This window comes from Rana temporaria, chromosome 1 (assembly GCF_905171775.1).
Source record: "Rana temporaria chromosome 1, aRanTem1.1, whole genome shotgun sequence".
NCBI classification, from domain to species: domain Eukaryota; kingdom Metazoa; phylum Chordata; class Amphibia; order Anura; family Ranidae; genus Rana; species Rana temporaria.
In genome coordinates this window covers 429,689,589-429,705,041 of record NC_053489.1, presented here as the reverse complement: position 1 = coordinate 429,705,041, position 15,453 = coordinate 429,689,589, and the positions used below count along the sequence as shown (strand labels likewise).

The window sequence follows — 15,453 nt, the reverse complement described above, 5'->3', positions numbered from 1 at the left end:
CCAAAAATATATATTAAAAAAATGTTTTTTCCTCAGTTTAGGTCGATACGTATTCTTCTAGATATTTTTGGTAAAAAAATCGCAATAAGCATATTGATTGGTTTGTGCAAAAGTTATAGCGTCTACAAAATAGGGGATAGAATTATGGCACTTTTATTATAATTTTTTTTACTAGTAATGGCGGCGATCTGCGATTTTTATTGTGACTGCGACGGTGCGATGGTGGACACATCGGACACTTTTGACACATTTTGGGACCATTGTCATTTTTACAGCGATCAGTGCTATAAAAATGCACTGATTAGTGTGAAAATGACACTGGCAGTGAAGGGGTTAACCACTAGGTGGCGCTGAAGGGGTTAAGTGTGCCTAGGTATGTGTTCTAACTGTAGGGGGGATGGGCTATGTGTGACATGACAGTGATCACAGCTCCCGATTACAGGAAGCTGTGGTCACTGTCCTGTCACTGTGGAACTGCTTGTTTACATCAGCGTTTCCCCCCTCTTCCTCATGGTGACACGATCCCGGGTATCCCTGCGGATATCGATTCCGCAGGACCCGTGATCGGAGTCACGGAGCTCGCAGCGCGTGTGCGTCCCCAATGACGCTCTTAAAGGGCAACGTATATATACGTTGATCTGCCCAGCCATGCTATTCTGCCAACGTATATCGGCGTGAGCCGGTCGGCAAGTGGTTAATATTTTCGGGGGGGCCTCTCAGGTAGGCTGTACAGGGCCCCCGTGATTTCTAACAGCAGCCCTCTGGCTGCTTGTATATTTTTCTGGTGATGGGATTACTTTAAAAATAAACTCTCTTTCAGTATTGAACAGCTTACATACTATATGTGTTTTACAACCTCTAGTTCCACCCTATTAGTGAAGACCAGAGTCCTTTGGCAAGAAATGTCAAAATAATTGTCACTTATTGGTTAATATTAGATTATGACTTGTCAACAATTAATGTAAGTGCATTCATCTGTTAAAACAGTATTGCATTTAAGTCCACCCAACAATGATAATTCATGTCTAAAAGGAAACAGGTGGATTGAACTTCACCAATAAACTTCTCATATTCCATGGCAGCAAAAACGTTAGGCCATGTACACACGATCAGTCCATCCGATGAAAACGGACTGAAGGCTGAAGTCTGATGGTCAGTCGTGCCTACACACCGTCAGTTCAAAATCCGATCGTGTCAGAATGCGGTGACATAAAACACAACGACGTGCTGAAAAAAACTAAGTTCAATGCTTCCAAGCATGCGTCGACTTGATTCTGAGCATGCGCGGGTTTTGAACTGATGCTTTTGCGTACTAACCATTGGTTTTGACCTATCGGTCATCAGTCCATCAGTCCGATTTTAAAGCAAGTTCTAAAACTTTGGACTGAAGGACAAAAGTCTGGTGGGCCATACACACGGTAGGTTTGGACTGATGAAACTGAACTTCAGTCCGTTTTCATCAGTTTGGACTGATCGTGTGTACAGGGCCTTAGTCTGTATCCAAACTGAAATATTTATGAAACCAGTGGAGGGTTTCTCATACACCTTTATTTATTTTCAGTGTTATGAAATTTTATAGAAATATTCCTGCAATTTAAGTGACTCATAATAATAGTTGCATTTGGGTGTAGCTGTGAAATCCTAGAGTCATAAAGTCCCAGAGGAAGATAAAGGAGTTAGTGAACTGTTCAACTTCCCTTTATCAGTTTAGATTGATTTGGACTGTAAAGTGAAACTCAAGCCAAAAACTGTTATTGAATAGAATGTTGTTGAAACTTTAGGGCCACTGTCTACGTCTTCATATCCAGGAATGGTTATGAGGGGAGTCTCTCCAATGAGGAAACTGAATCACTGTGATAGCCAATCTGAGGCTATCACAGCGATCAGGAGACCTGGAATCTGACTTTCCAGGTCCCGGTCGTTAGAACGGGGCCCAGGGTTCTCGGTGAGGCGCGGCTCCCAGCACAAAGGGAGGTATGCAAGAATGAGGACCTATGTTAAAAAGCCTAGTGCAGTGGGGCCGCATATTTGTGTATCGTCGCCACCAAGGGGTTAAGGGGGAACTTTTTTTAATCCCTGCTTACCTGATGCTGGGTTGTCCTCAATTCGGATACACCCCATCCAGCGTTCTCTAGCTGAGATCCACTTCTCTGCTGCCACTGCTCAGGTCCCATGCTGCCATTTTTTTCTATGACATCATTGGGAGGTGGCTGTTCCTTCTGGGTAAGTAGGTGCCTCCTGATGATGCAGTGCTGGGCTGTCTCCCTAGTAATGCAAGCCTATGCCTTTTGGGATATATGACGTGCATATCCCAGAATGCATCATATTTCTTGCCTAGGCGTGAATGAATAATGAGGGACACCTAAACCTGGATACCGAAAAAAAAAAGGTAAGAAAAAAAAGAGGGACGATCCACCTTAATATAACCACAGCTTTAATTTTGTTGCAGGTTAGCCGCCATAGCACTTTTGGTTTTGGAAGACGAGGAGAGTGCATTTTATTGTCTAGTTGATATTATTGAAAACATAATGCCACCAGAGTACTATAGTAATAACCTAACAGGATCACAGGTAAGATATAAAAGAAAATGATCACAGAAAGTAAAGGAAAGAGGTTGATAGAGACCATGGGGTTGATTTACTAAAACCACAGAGTGCAAAGTCTGGTGCAGCTCTGCATGGTAGCCAATCAGCTCCTAGCTTCAGCTTGTTTGATTAAACTTTGAAAAAAAAAACTGGAAGCTGATTGGTTTCTATGCAGAGCTGCACCAGATTTTCACTCTCCACTTTCTGTAAACCACTCCTTATTTGTCTTCTTTATAAGTCTGGCTTACAAAGTTTTGCTGTGCAGACGTTTAAATTAAGTTTGTACTTTTATTTATTAGTAGCTGTGAGAAGTTGTGTGAGCCATTAAAGCAGTATTAAACCCAAAAAATAGAAATGGAGGCGATTCACCGTCGTTTTAGCAGCATTTTTTGGCCACTAACGGGCGCTTTTAACCCCCCTGCTAGCAGCCGAATCGATTTTTAGACGATTCGGCAGCGCTGACCATTTATTTCACCATGTATACACTGCTCCCAAACCGTCCCAATGATGCTGCTTGCAGGGCTTTTCCCACAAGCGCACCACCGCAGTGTGATGAAAAGTCACACTGAAATTAATGGGGAGGTGGTTTTCAGGTGTTAGAGGCTATTTCTAGTGCTAAAACGCCTGAAAACCACCTCAGTGTGAAAGCAGCCTTAGCGACAACCCATTTAATACAGTCAGGGGTGCTTACAGTGGTCAAATTTTATTCATTTAACTGATGTAATAGCAAAAGTAAAATTTTTACGGCTGTGTGAATGAAGCCTTAATCATGCATTGGATTTAGGGCTTCATTCACACAGCTGTAAAAATGTTACTGATGTTATTACACATGGGTTTACAAGAAAAGTTCTTGCATAATGACCAGTAAAGTACTTGCGTATAGATGCATAAAGACACATATGCTTACATAATGATAGTTTATTTTTCTCCTTTTGTTAAAGGAACACTAAAGTTAAACATGTTATACTTGCCTCCACTGTGTGGCTCGTTTTGCACAGAGTGTCCTCGAACCCTGTCTTCTGGGGTCCCTCGGCGGCTGTCTCGGCTCCTCCTCGCAAGAGCTTTCCACCTTAATGCGAGCAAGCTTGCATGGTGGAAAGCTTTTGCGGGCGCGCTCCCGTGATACAGCAGCGGGCATAGCCGCCAACTGTATCACTCCGCCCCGCCCCCGGCGTGACACGTCATCGGGTGAGATTGACAGCAGCGCCAGCCAATGGCTGCGCTACTATCAATCCGTCCAGCCTAGCCAATCAACGGCCAGGCTGGGAACGGAAGAGGATCACGTGGACGCGCGCGGGACTTTCGAGGGGTGAGGTAAGTAAAACGGAGGTTCGGGGGGGCGGTACGGTCGGATGTTTTTTCACCTTAATGCATAGGATGCATTAAGGTGAAAAAACATTTACTTTACAACCCCTTTAAGGCTTCATTCACACGGTTGTAAAAAGTTTACCGATGTCATTACACATGCTTTTTCTAGGAGAAAAGTTCCTAATGATCAGCAAAAAACTTTTGCTTACATAACTTGTTTTTATGATTATTTATTCTTACCCTTTGTTTAGACTTAAAGAGTAACTTCACTTGCTTACATAACTTGTTTTTATGATAATTTATTTTTACCCTTTGTTTAGACTTGAAGAGTAACTTCACTTTTGTTGAAAAAATGTCAGGGCTGGGCTTTCAGCCCTCCCTTCTCTGTGCTCAGGTTGCTCAGCTCAGCTTTTACTGTGCAGGTTTTCATTTTGACTGACTATGAGGCCCCGTACACACGACCGAGTTTCTCGGCAGAATTCAGCCAGAAACTCGGTCGGAGCTGAATTCTGCCGAGAAACCCGGCCGTGTGTACACTTTCGGCCGAGGAAGCCGACGAGGACCTCGGCGAGGAAATAGAGAACATGTTCTCTATTTCCTCGTTGTTCTATGGGAGAACTCGGCCCGCCGAGCTCCTCGGCGGCTCCAGGACTGAACACGCCGAGGAACTCGATGTGTTTGGCACGTCGAGTTCCTCGGCCGTGTGTACGGGGCCTAAGAATTTCACATTCTTGTCTGAGGCTAAACGTTTATCTCCCAGAAGAGCATGATGGGCTCTTTTTCTTTCAAGCTTCAATTACACATTCTCATTCTTACCCGGTACTAAGGATGTAGGGGCGGACGCATTGTCTTGACAGTTTCCTCCGTTTCCAAGATTGAGTTGGTGCCTGTTCCTGTAAATCCCCCTGATCGCATTCTGGCTACTGTACGCACCTGTCTCACCTCACCTTTGGGTGATAGAATTCTTGCCGCTCAGATCCAGTCTCCTCCCGAGAAACCTTGTGATCGATGCTTTGTCCCTGAGTAAGACACCACAACACCTTCCAGTGGGCCTCCTACAACCCATACCCAATGGAGAGAGGCCTCGGACCCACCTGTCTATGGATTTTATTGTGGAGTTAACCAACTCCCAGGGCAGCACAGTTATTCTTATAGTCGTTGACCAGTTATTAAAAATGTCACATTGTATTCTATTAAAGATGTTGCCCACATCCAAAAAACTGGCATACATTTTTGCTCAATGAGATCATTATGTTACATGGGCTATCCAAGGTTATCATTTCTGACAGGGGTAGTTTGTCTCCAGGTTTTGGCAAGGCTTTTTTTGCAAAGTTAGGAATTCGGCTTTTCTTTTCTGTGTATCACCCGCAGTCCAATGGGGCCGCAGAACGAGCCAACCAAGCCTTGCAGCAGTTTCTACGCTGCTATATTTCTGACCACCAAAACAACTTGTCAGACCTCCTACCTTGGAGGTATTAATAAAAATAAAATATGAGTCTACATAAGGAAGTTTGCAACAGCATTGCAAAATGTTGCATTACAACATCAACACCAGTTACTCAATGCCTATTAATAGACATATTATACAGTGCAATATGAGGCTAAATAAGGAAGTTTGCAACAATTTGAGTTATTTGCTAATCCTCTTTATCATTTAAACAAAACACTGTAAAGGAAAGGTGTGTATACTTACCTATTTGTAGCAAGGTCCCAGGCCCCAGAAGCCTAATGGAGACCTCCGGAGTCAGGGAGAGCTGATTATATATATATATATATATATATATATACAGTTGTATTCAAAATTATTCAACCCCCACTGAAATTGATTGTTTTGCCCAGTTTGACACTGATTTTGATCATCCTGTCATCCTGCTTACAATTAAATCAAAGAGGCACGTGTAGGTCAGACAAATATAACATAACATTTATAATGAAATAAACACAAATGTCTTTTCTGTGCTCACATCATTATCAGTTTTATTCAACCCCCAATTGACATTCAATCTTAGTACTTAGTACAACATCCTTTTACAGTTATAACAGCTTTTAAACTTGAAGCATAGCTTGACACAAGTGTCTTGCAGCGATCTACGGGTATCTTAGCCCATTCGTCATGGGCAAAAGCCTCCAGTTCAGTCACATTCTTAGGCTTGCGCACTGCAACTGCTTTCTTTAAGTCCCACCAGAGGTTCTCAATCGGATTTAAGTCTGGTGACTGCGATGGCCACTCCCAAATATTCCAGCCTTTAATCTGCAACCATGCTCTAGTGGACTTGGAGGTATGCTTGGGATCATTGTCCTGTTGAAAGGTCCAACGTCTCCCAAGCCTCAGGTTTGTGATGGACTGCATCACATTGTTATCCAATATCTCCTGTTACTGAAGAGAATTCATGGTACCTTGCAGACGTTGAAGCTTCCCTGTACCTGCAGAAGCAAAACAGCCCCAAAGCATGATTGACCCCCCGCCATGCTTTACAGTAGGCAAGGTGTTCTTTTCATCATAGGCCTTGTTCTTCCTCCTCCAAACATAGCGTTGATCCATGGGCCCAAACACTTCTAATTTTGTTTCATCAGTCCACAGAACACAATCCCAAAACTTCTGTGGTTTGTCCACATGATTTTTGCATACTGCAGTCGAATCTTCTTATTCTTTGGAGACAGCAAGGGGGTGCGCCTGGGATTTCTGGCATGGAGGCCTTCATTATGCAGTGCAAGCCGTATTGTCTTAGCAGAAACTTCAGTACCAACATCTGACAAATCTTTTCTCAGTTCCTCAGCAGTCACAAGGGGACTTTTCTCCACTCTACGCTTCAGGTAGCGCACAGCAGTCGAAGTCAGCATCTTCTTTCTGCCACGACCAGGTAGCGTTTCAACAGTGCCCTTTGCCTTTAATTTGCGAATGATGCTTCCTATGGTGTCTCTTGGTATGTTTAACATCTTTGCAATCTTCTTATAGCCATTGCCCTTCCTGTGAAGAGTAATCACCTCTTCTCTTGTCTTCCCGGACCATTCCCTTGACTTCACCATGTTTGTAACCACACTAGTAAATGTCTAGAAGGAGCCGAGTATCAAAGTCATTTGAAAGCTGCCTGATTGGTGCTTATTAGGCTTTATTGCAGCTCCCTAACATCCACCGTGTGTTTTCAATACCTGATTGAAAACACTTCAATGAACCTCTGTTCTTCAGAGTAGTAGTCTTTAAGGGGTTGAATAATTGTGTAAATGAAGAATTCACAAAATAAACATTTACTACTGTATTACAAAACCAATTGATATCATTTTAGGTGCATATGGTTCTTTAAGAAGTCCTTGTAGGATTTCATTCTGAATACAATTACAAATGTACACTAAATTCACTAAAACCCTTTACAGCATTGGGGGGTTGAATAATTAAGTTGGCACACAAGGCTGCTCTGCAAGCACCACCTCCGCTGGCTGGGTCCCTGTCTTGACACCTGCTGAAGTTCCCTAATTCTTCATCGTCCCTGGTTGGCGAGAATATTGTCCTGGTACATGCTTTAGCTACTCACAATGGTCCCTGGTAATAAGGTGGATGGTCCCTTAGTGGTGACAGCTTCCCCTCTACCTCCGACCACAACAGGTTCTCTGGCCGGCAGAACCGGCACTTCTGGTTGGACTGCAAGCCGCAATCCCAACCCTATGCTGCTCTCTTGTTTCTGGATAGGCCCTCAGACAGCCTAACAGCCAGATGTCCCTGGGATAGGCCTCAGGCTCTGGCCTAGCAGCCCGGGGCAGCACAACACACGTCCAGCCAGACAGTGGTCCAGGTGACACAGAACAGTGATCACCTGACCTCACCCAATTAAATAGGCTCTCCCAGCAGGCCAAGGAACCAAATAAGATCCCTGCCTATTGGCTGAGATACCCCATCTATTCCTAATCTGTCCTTGCAATGCCCTTGTCTTATCTAATGCCACCAGATACCCGGCTATCTAGTGACAGAAGAGAGAAGTGCAGCAATTCAAGAATTAAGGTGGAATCAATTGATCCCCTATCAATTGGCAAAGGCGACTATACCTGGCAGGTCAATTTACTAGCAACCCTGCCTAAACATCAGGGTGCTACATATTGTAAGGGCCCTGGTCACTCAATCATCTGCCAGTACCAGCTTCAGAAGAGAGGTGGGACAGCCAACAATGGATACCCCATAGTAAGCATATGGATGATGTCACCACCCAGGCATTGCAGCCATTGTCGATGCTCTCTCTTCTCCCCTGAAGCTGGCGCTGGAAGCTGATAACGTGACAGGAACGTAGTACTCTTAAGCCTCGTACACACGATAGGTTAACCAGAGGACAACGGTCTGAAGGACCGTTGTCATAGGTTAACTGATGAAGCTGACTGATGGTCCGTCACGCCTACACACCATAGGTTAAATAACCGATCGTGTCAGAACGCGGTGACGTAAAACATAACGACGTGCTGAAAAAAACCGAAGTTCAATGCTTCCAAGCATGCGTCGACTTGATTCTGAGCATGCGTGGATTTTTAACCGATGGTCCTGCCTACTAACGATCGGTTAGGAATCCATAGGTTAATTTTAAAGCAAATTGGCTTTTCTTTAACCTATGGTTAAATAACCCATGGGGCCCACACACGATCGGTTTTGACCGATGAAAACGGTCCTTCAGACCGTTGTCCTCTGGTTAACCTATCGTGTGTACGAGGCCTAAGATTAGGTAAGTATGCACATCTTTCCTCTACAGGCTAGTTAGTATAGGATTTAGAAGGAGAGTGAGATCAGGTTTAAGATTAACTTTAGCAAATATACCACAACACCACAGATAATACCAGTAACTCTTTCCAGACTTCCATAGACAAAACGATACTGGCCAGTTTGAATTTTTCTGCTTATTTTCTCTTCCCACATGATAAAACTGCAATCGCTAGTGTCTTTTGTGCTCAGACATACTGTACTTGATTTTAATTAACATTTTCAGCATAATTTACTTACTGTATATCTAAAACTGCCCATAGATGGTTACATGAAAAAAAAAAAATGATTCCTTCATAAATAAATTAGGTGGATGGAGGAATCCCCCCGCAGGTACATTGTAAATTGACTACACTGGCTGTTGTCAGAATACGCTGATCAGTGTTTGCGGGCTGATTGGCTGATCAAGAAAAACATTTCAACATGACCCTTCTACAGAACTTGATCAAACAATCACCTTCTGTCAAGCTGGGATGGACATACACTGATTCTTACTAAACCAGGCAAATTTTGATCAGTTTTCAGCCAGCTTAAACACTATTAGGGCTCATTTACACTTGGTTTGGCTTCAACACGCATTTACAGCTAGTTTGCACTTGCTTCAAATCAAGACTTCCGACACACTTTGTTAAAGTTCTCTGAACGCTAGTCAAAGCTCATGTCACTAAATAAAATGATTAGCTTACAGTCCTGTTTACACCTTGCTTTTGATTTTCTTTCCTTTGCTTCAAAAATGATACCCCATGTAGCTTTAGTTGTGCTTCAAAGCGCCTTCAAAGCCTTAATAGAAGTCTATGGCAAAGCTTGCTTGAACTCCCACTGAAGCCTCACCAAAGGCTCATTGCAGCCCCACCAAAGGCTCATCGAAGCTCCACCAAAGGCTCATCGAAACACCCAATAGAAAGCCTCATTGAAGCACCAAGCAAAAGCAAGGTGTAAACAGGACTGTAAGCTAACCATTTTATTTAGTGACAGGAGCTTTTTACTGGTGTTCAGAGAGCTTTAAGAAAGCCTGTCCGAAGCCATGTTTTGAAGCAAGTGCAAACTAGCCCTTACTGTCTATTGTCAACCTAAGCTACTACCGTGTTTCCCCGAAAGTACACCCTACCCCGAAAATAAGCCCTATCTGGATTATCGGGGCGGACTGCAATATAAGCCCTACCCCGAAAATAAGACCTAGTAAATCTCCGTAATTTTTTTTATAATTAAAAACAACCATGTTTGCAGCCACCGCTGCCCCCCAGGAGGTCCTCTTCTCTCCTCCCGGCTGATGTCTGCTGCTGCTTCCTCTTGTGCGTGCGTCAGCCGGGGATCTCGGCTATTCTCTTTCCTCCCCTCCTCCCACCAGATGTCTTCAGCGCACGGGAGGCAATTTCGGCTCTTCTTTCTCCTCCTCTCCTCCCGCTGACGTCTGCGCCCCCTCCCTCTTTAGTGCACGGAGCGGGCTGACGTCACCACAGCCAAACTTCTCTTCATCACCTCAGAGATCTCAGGGAAGAATACGGTACCAGTACTGTAAAAAAGGTGTTAAACAGGTACCGTACTTTTAACAGTATACCAGTATAAAACTGCATACAGTACCAGTAATAATGATTTAAAAAAACGGACTCCTGACATGACAATGGGGGGTGGGGGTGGGGGGGAGACCTGAGGGGAAGACAGAGGACACAGAATTTTTAGATTTTAACAGGTTTTCAGAAAATAGAGAGGGATAAACACTGTGTTGTTTATCATGCTTTAAAGGAACAGGATTTTTTTTTAAAGCAACAACCAGTCAGACAGACTTGAGACCTTTTGCGCACTTTATGTGTACCGTATTTGAATAAATGTTGTTTAATGTACATACCGTAAATAAATAAGCCCTACCCTGAAAATAAACCCTAGTGTGTTTTTTGAGACTAAAACTAATATAAGACCCGGTCTTATTTTCGGGGAAACACGGTAATATATTTGAAGTCACTGCAGACAAAAGAGCTTGCTTAGTGCAGAAACAATATCAAAATCAAAATGATCAGTTTGTTATATCACTCAGATAAGCGTTGACATTGAACTCTGTTATGTCCTTAGGTTGATCAAAGAGTATTCAAGGATTGCTTTTCGGAAAAACTGCCTCGTTTAAATGCACATCTTCAGCAATACAAGATCGACCTCTCTCTTATCACTTACAACTGGTTTCTGGTAGTGTTTGTTGATAGCCTGGTTAGTGATATTCTTCTGAGAGTGTGGGATGCCTTGCTGTATGAAGGAACAAAGGTAGGAATTATTCAGAGAACTAAGCAAAATTCATACAATACTGATTCCTACTGTATTAAATTGTATTGTAATTGTACTTTATGTTTGAAAGCACTGCGTAAACTGTTGGCGATTTATAAATCCTGAATAATAATATTAATACAAATTGGTGTAGAAGTGCATGGCCAGCTTGCCATATGTGTAATACGTGAATAGTTTCTGTGGAGTAATTTCAAAAGGGTATAGTGCCGTAGACTTTTGAGATGATTTGTTGTATTCATAAAGAACTTTTGGAATGATATTCCGTTGAATTTTTTCATGAGAAAGATTAACTTTAAAACACTTATAGCCAGATTCATGTAGTCCGGCGTATTTTTAGGTGGGCGTAGCGCAGCTCATTTGCACTTCGCCAACGTAAAATAGAGAGGCAAGGCCAGTATTCACAAAGCACTTGCTCCCTAAGCTACGTCGGCGTAGCACAAATGGCCCGGCGTAACCCCGCCTAATTCAAAATAGGCAGGTAGGGGGCGTGCTCCATGTAAATTACCCATGACCCAATGTAAATGAGGGCCGTTGGTACGGCTCATGCGCGCGCATGCTCAGAATCACGTCACAAATACTCCTTGCTCCTACGCCCAGCCCCATTCACGTACGCTTACGCAAACGACGTAAAATACGACGGCAGTTCCGACGTCCATACTTTGCATGGGCTGCGCCACCTACAGAGGTGTTTTATCTTTTTGCCGTAGACGGCGTAGCTTACTGCGACGGGCGTACGTACGTTCGTGAATCGGCGTATCTTGCTCATTTACATATTCGACGCGTAAATCCACGTACACGCCCCTAGCGGCCAGCGTAAATATGCAGCTAAGATACGACGGCGTAGGAGACTTGCGCCGGTCGTATCTTAGCAACAGTGAAGTGTATCTCAGTTTGAGAATACACTTAAAGATACGACGGCGCTCATTCGGACTTACGACGGCGTATCCACTGATACCCCGTCGTAAGTCTCTATGAATCCGGCTATTAAAGTGGATGTAAACCCGAATTTTTATTTTTATTTTTTGATCATCTGTGCCCAGTCTTGCCACACAGAGTTAATCCAGCTCTGAGCAATCCTCTTTTATTGTTCAGTGAAATAAAACGGACTTACAGAGAAAAACCTTAGTCCGTTCCACCCCCTTGCTGTGAGTGACAGGTTATTTACATATCTCATGCACTAGCGTGGAGACAGGCATTTTTTTAATTCCCACCCCCACTCCTTTTCTGAAGTCATGTGGTTACTTTTCTGGATTTTGACTGGATGTTAGTGATCATAGCAGAATTTAGTGTAAGGAATACACAGGAAAAAGTGCATGTTGACAAGGGGAGTGTAGAGGTGGGCGGGGAGTCTACTGACATCACGACTCCACCCGCCGAGCTCCAGACAACAGACCCACCCACAGAATCTGCAGTTTTTCAGTTCTTATAACAGACAGAGGGGAGACATTTGACAGGTAAGGATACATGCAGGAAGCATGTATATCCTTATAGATAACCACTATGGCAGTAGTTTAGAAAGGATGAGAGTGGGTTAACATCCACTTTAAAGTGACTATAAATCCATATCAGTAAGAACTAATATAAAATGTTGTATAATAAATAATGTATAATAATGTAATAAATTATGGTATTGTATGCTGATCACTCTCACACAGCAACTTTAAGATTTGTCCTCTGTATTCTGCAAAAAAACTTGCTGTTCTCTGTCCCCCCCTTCTGTCTGTGTCCCCGCTGCAGCTGGAGATCTGCAGAACTACTGAGCATGCTCGGTTTTCAGTGTGTTTCTATGTTGAGCAGTTTCTCCGTGAGCAGCCCATGTGATCATAGCGTCACACATGTGGGTGTATACATAGATATAAAATACAGCTCACCCCCCCCCCCCCTCTCTCCTCCACACCAGCTGAACAGGTCTACACTATAGGGACAGGAAATTTAATTTTGATTGATGGACGCATCACCTCCCTGTGATTCTAAGTACATAAACACAATAGACACAGGCTAGAGGGGCACGGAGCAGGCTGCAACTGTCAAAACTTAGAGTTACAGTGTTTGTTAAATTGATTCTAAAGGTTTGTTTTTTCTTAAAATAGCAAACATCCTATACTTACCAGCTATGTTCAGTGGTTTTGCACAGAGCATCCCCGATGCCCCTTTTCTCGGGATCCCCTGCCTCCTCCCCCTCGACCAGTGCTTTCAATAGCAAGCTTCTTGCTATGGGGCATTGGTGCATGCTCACTCCCAAGCACCGCTCTATGCGTCCATGAGACATATAAAGCTGCGTCTCAGCACCATCCTCCACTCTCTCCTCATTGGCTCACTGGCTGTGATTGACAAACCTTCAGCCTTTACAACCACTTAATAGAGGCCCCTGCTGATGTTTCCCTGAAGAACAGAAAGAGCTGGGGAAAGTCAGTGTCTGCTGTATATTGGCCATGAGAAAAGGTACTTAGATTTTTTTTTTTTATGAATACATTTTCATTATCCATATATGTAAATAGAAGAAATAATGTATATTAAAATGTCTGTGTTTAGTATCACTTTAGAGAGTTCGAACTTTTGCAGTCAAACTCGAGAAAACGTCACTATATTCAAAGTGATTGTAGATGCCTGTAGATTATCAAACAGCTCCTGGCCATCTCTACTCATGCCCACTGATTTCTGTAATGACAGCACATACTCTGCTGCTGCACACTGTGAGCTGCAGTGTCTGGGAGGGGGATCATGTGAGACACAAATGAAGGAGGAATTGGCTAACTCGGAGGGGGTAAAGGACGTATTTTGTTTACTACATGAGGCTTGTGCATTACATAGTAACTTGATTGGGACTTGATTAGACTGCCATACAGGATCCTTTAGTTGTATTTTATATGACATTAGTTGGAGAAGGGTCTTATGAAAAAGGTAAGCATTACACATGTTGCATCTTATGATTGACAATTATCAGCTGTTATTTTTAATTTATTTCTAACACTTTGACAGGTCATTTTCCGTTATGCACTTGCAATATTTAAATATAATGAGGAAGAGATCCTAAAGCTGAATGATGAAACAGAAATCTACCAATACCTTTCATTTTTCACCAAGACCATCTGTGATGGCAGGTAAATCAGAATCCTTACCAATCTTTGTGTTATTAAATATAGCAAAAATGTATTTTAAAGGAGTACATAGGGTATGAAAGTACTGCACTGACAAGGTGCTGATTAGGACTCGTCAGAGGGGTATGAGACAAATACAAGTGTATTTTAATAATAAATAAATTCTTAAAGGCAAATGCATACCACACACCCATTTAGGTCAAACGAGAAAAAAAAGCAGCAGTTAATATGCTAGTATGTTTTCTTTGAGGCAGTCCAAACAATTAAACAATAAGCTTGGTGAGGAGGTGCTCAAATAGGATTATTATTTTATTTGCTTCATGACTACACTAATCTTTTTTTAGATTTATGAGTATGTAGCCAAGACAGTGTACGGGATAGTTTAAGGCCGTGTACACACCAGCAAACATGTACGATGAAACCGGTCCGCCGGACCGTTCTCACCGTACATGTCTGCCCGGGGCTGTCTGTACGATGGCTGTACTAACCATCGTACAGAAAGCCGCGCGTAAACAATACGCGGGGCGTGTCCGCGGTGTCGCCGTGACAATGACGCGGCGACGTGGGCGGGCCTGCCAGTTAAATGCTTCCACGCATGCGTCAAAGTCATTCGACGCATGCGAGGGATGGCGGGCGCTCGGACATGTACGGTAGGTCTGTACAGACGACCGAACATGTCCGAGCGGGCAGGATTCCAGCGGACTGTTTTAAAACAAGTCCAGGAATATTTGTCCGCTGGGAAAAGGCCCGGCGGGCAAATGTTTGCTGGAATCCTGTCCGCTCGGGCCTACACACGACCGAACATGTCTGCTGAAACTGGCCCGCAGACCAGTTTCAGCAGACATGTTTGGTCGTCTGTACGGGGCCTAAGGCAAACAAACATTTTAGATGGTTCAGACAAAATATACTGCACCAGTATTAAAGCATTTTTTGACCTATCACAAAACTCCCCACTGATATCAATCAATGGGGGCTCGAAACTCCTACCGCCACCTTCCCATTAGGGAAAGAGGGGCCTTAAAACAGGTCTTGATATACAAGTAGCGTCACGTCACATCGGAGTATAAAAGAGAAGAGAGGCGCCTCTAAGTGTAGCAATATGGTTACATTTAATGAAGGTACAACATTTAGCAACATATTGCTACATATATAGGCGCCTCTCTTCTCTTTTATACTCTGTAGCTCCTGCTGGATTTTGCTTCTAATCCCCTTGTGGAGGCTTCCATTTGTGGATGGACATTTTATGGTTACACAACCTATCACATTGTTATAATCTTTTTATATGGAATATAAACGAAAGGATTTATGAATAAATGATTGTGGAACGAATCATTTGAGTTTCCATTATTTCTTATGGGGAAATTTGCTTTGATATACAAGTGCTTTGGATTACAAGCATGTTTCTGGAACGAATTATGCTTGCAATCCAAGGTTTTACTGTATTTGTATTTCA

At 43.3% G+C, this 15,453-nt stretch overlaps 1 protein-coding gene across 1 annotated transcript in view; it reads left to right on the top strand.

Moving 5' to 3' along the window:
• TBC1D2 (TBC1 domain family member 2) overlaps nt 1–15,453 on the top strand; it is a 79,858-nt gene that overhangs the window by 58,081 nt on the left and 6,324 nt on the right. The window contains exons 11-13 of the mRNA XM_040325441.1: nt 2,450–2,570; nt 10,696–10,881; nt 13,882–14,003. Coding sequence (XP_040181375.1) covers nt 2,450–2,570; nt 10,696–10,881; nt 13,882–14,003 — 429 coding nt within the window. The remainder of the gene's footprint in view (nt 1–2,449; nt 2,571–10,695; nt 10,882–13,881; nt 14,004–15,453) is intronic.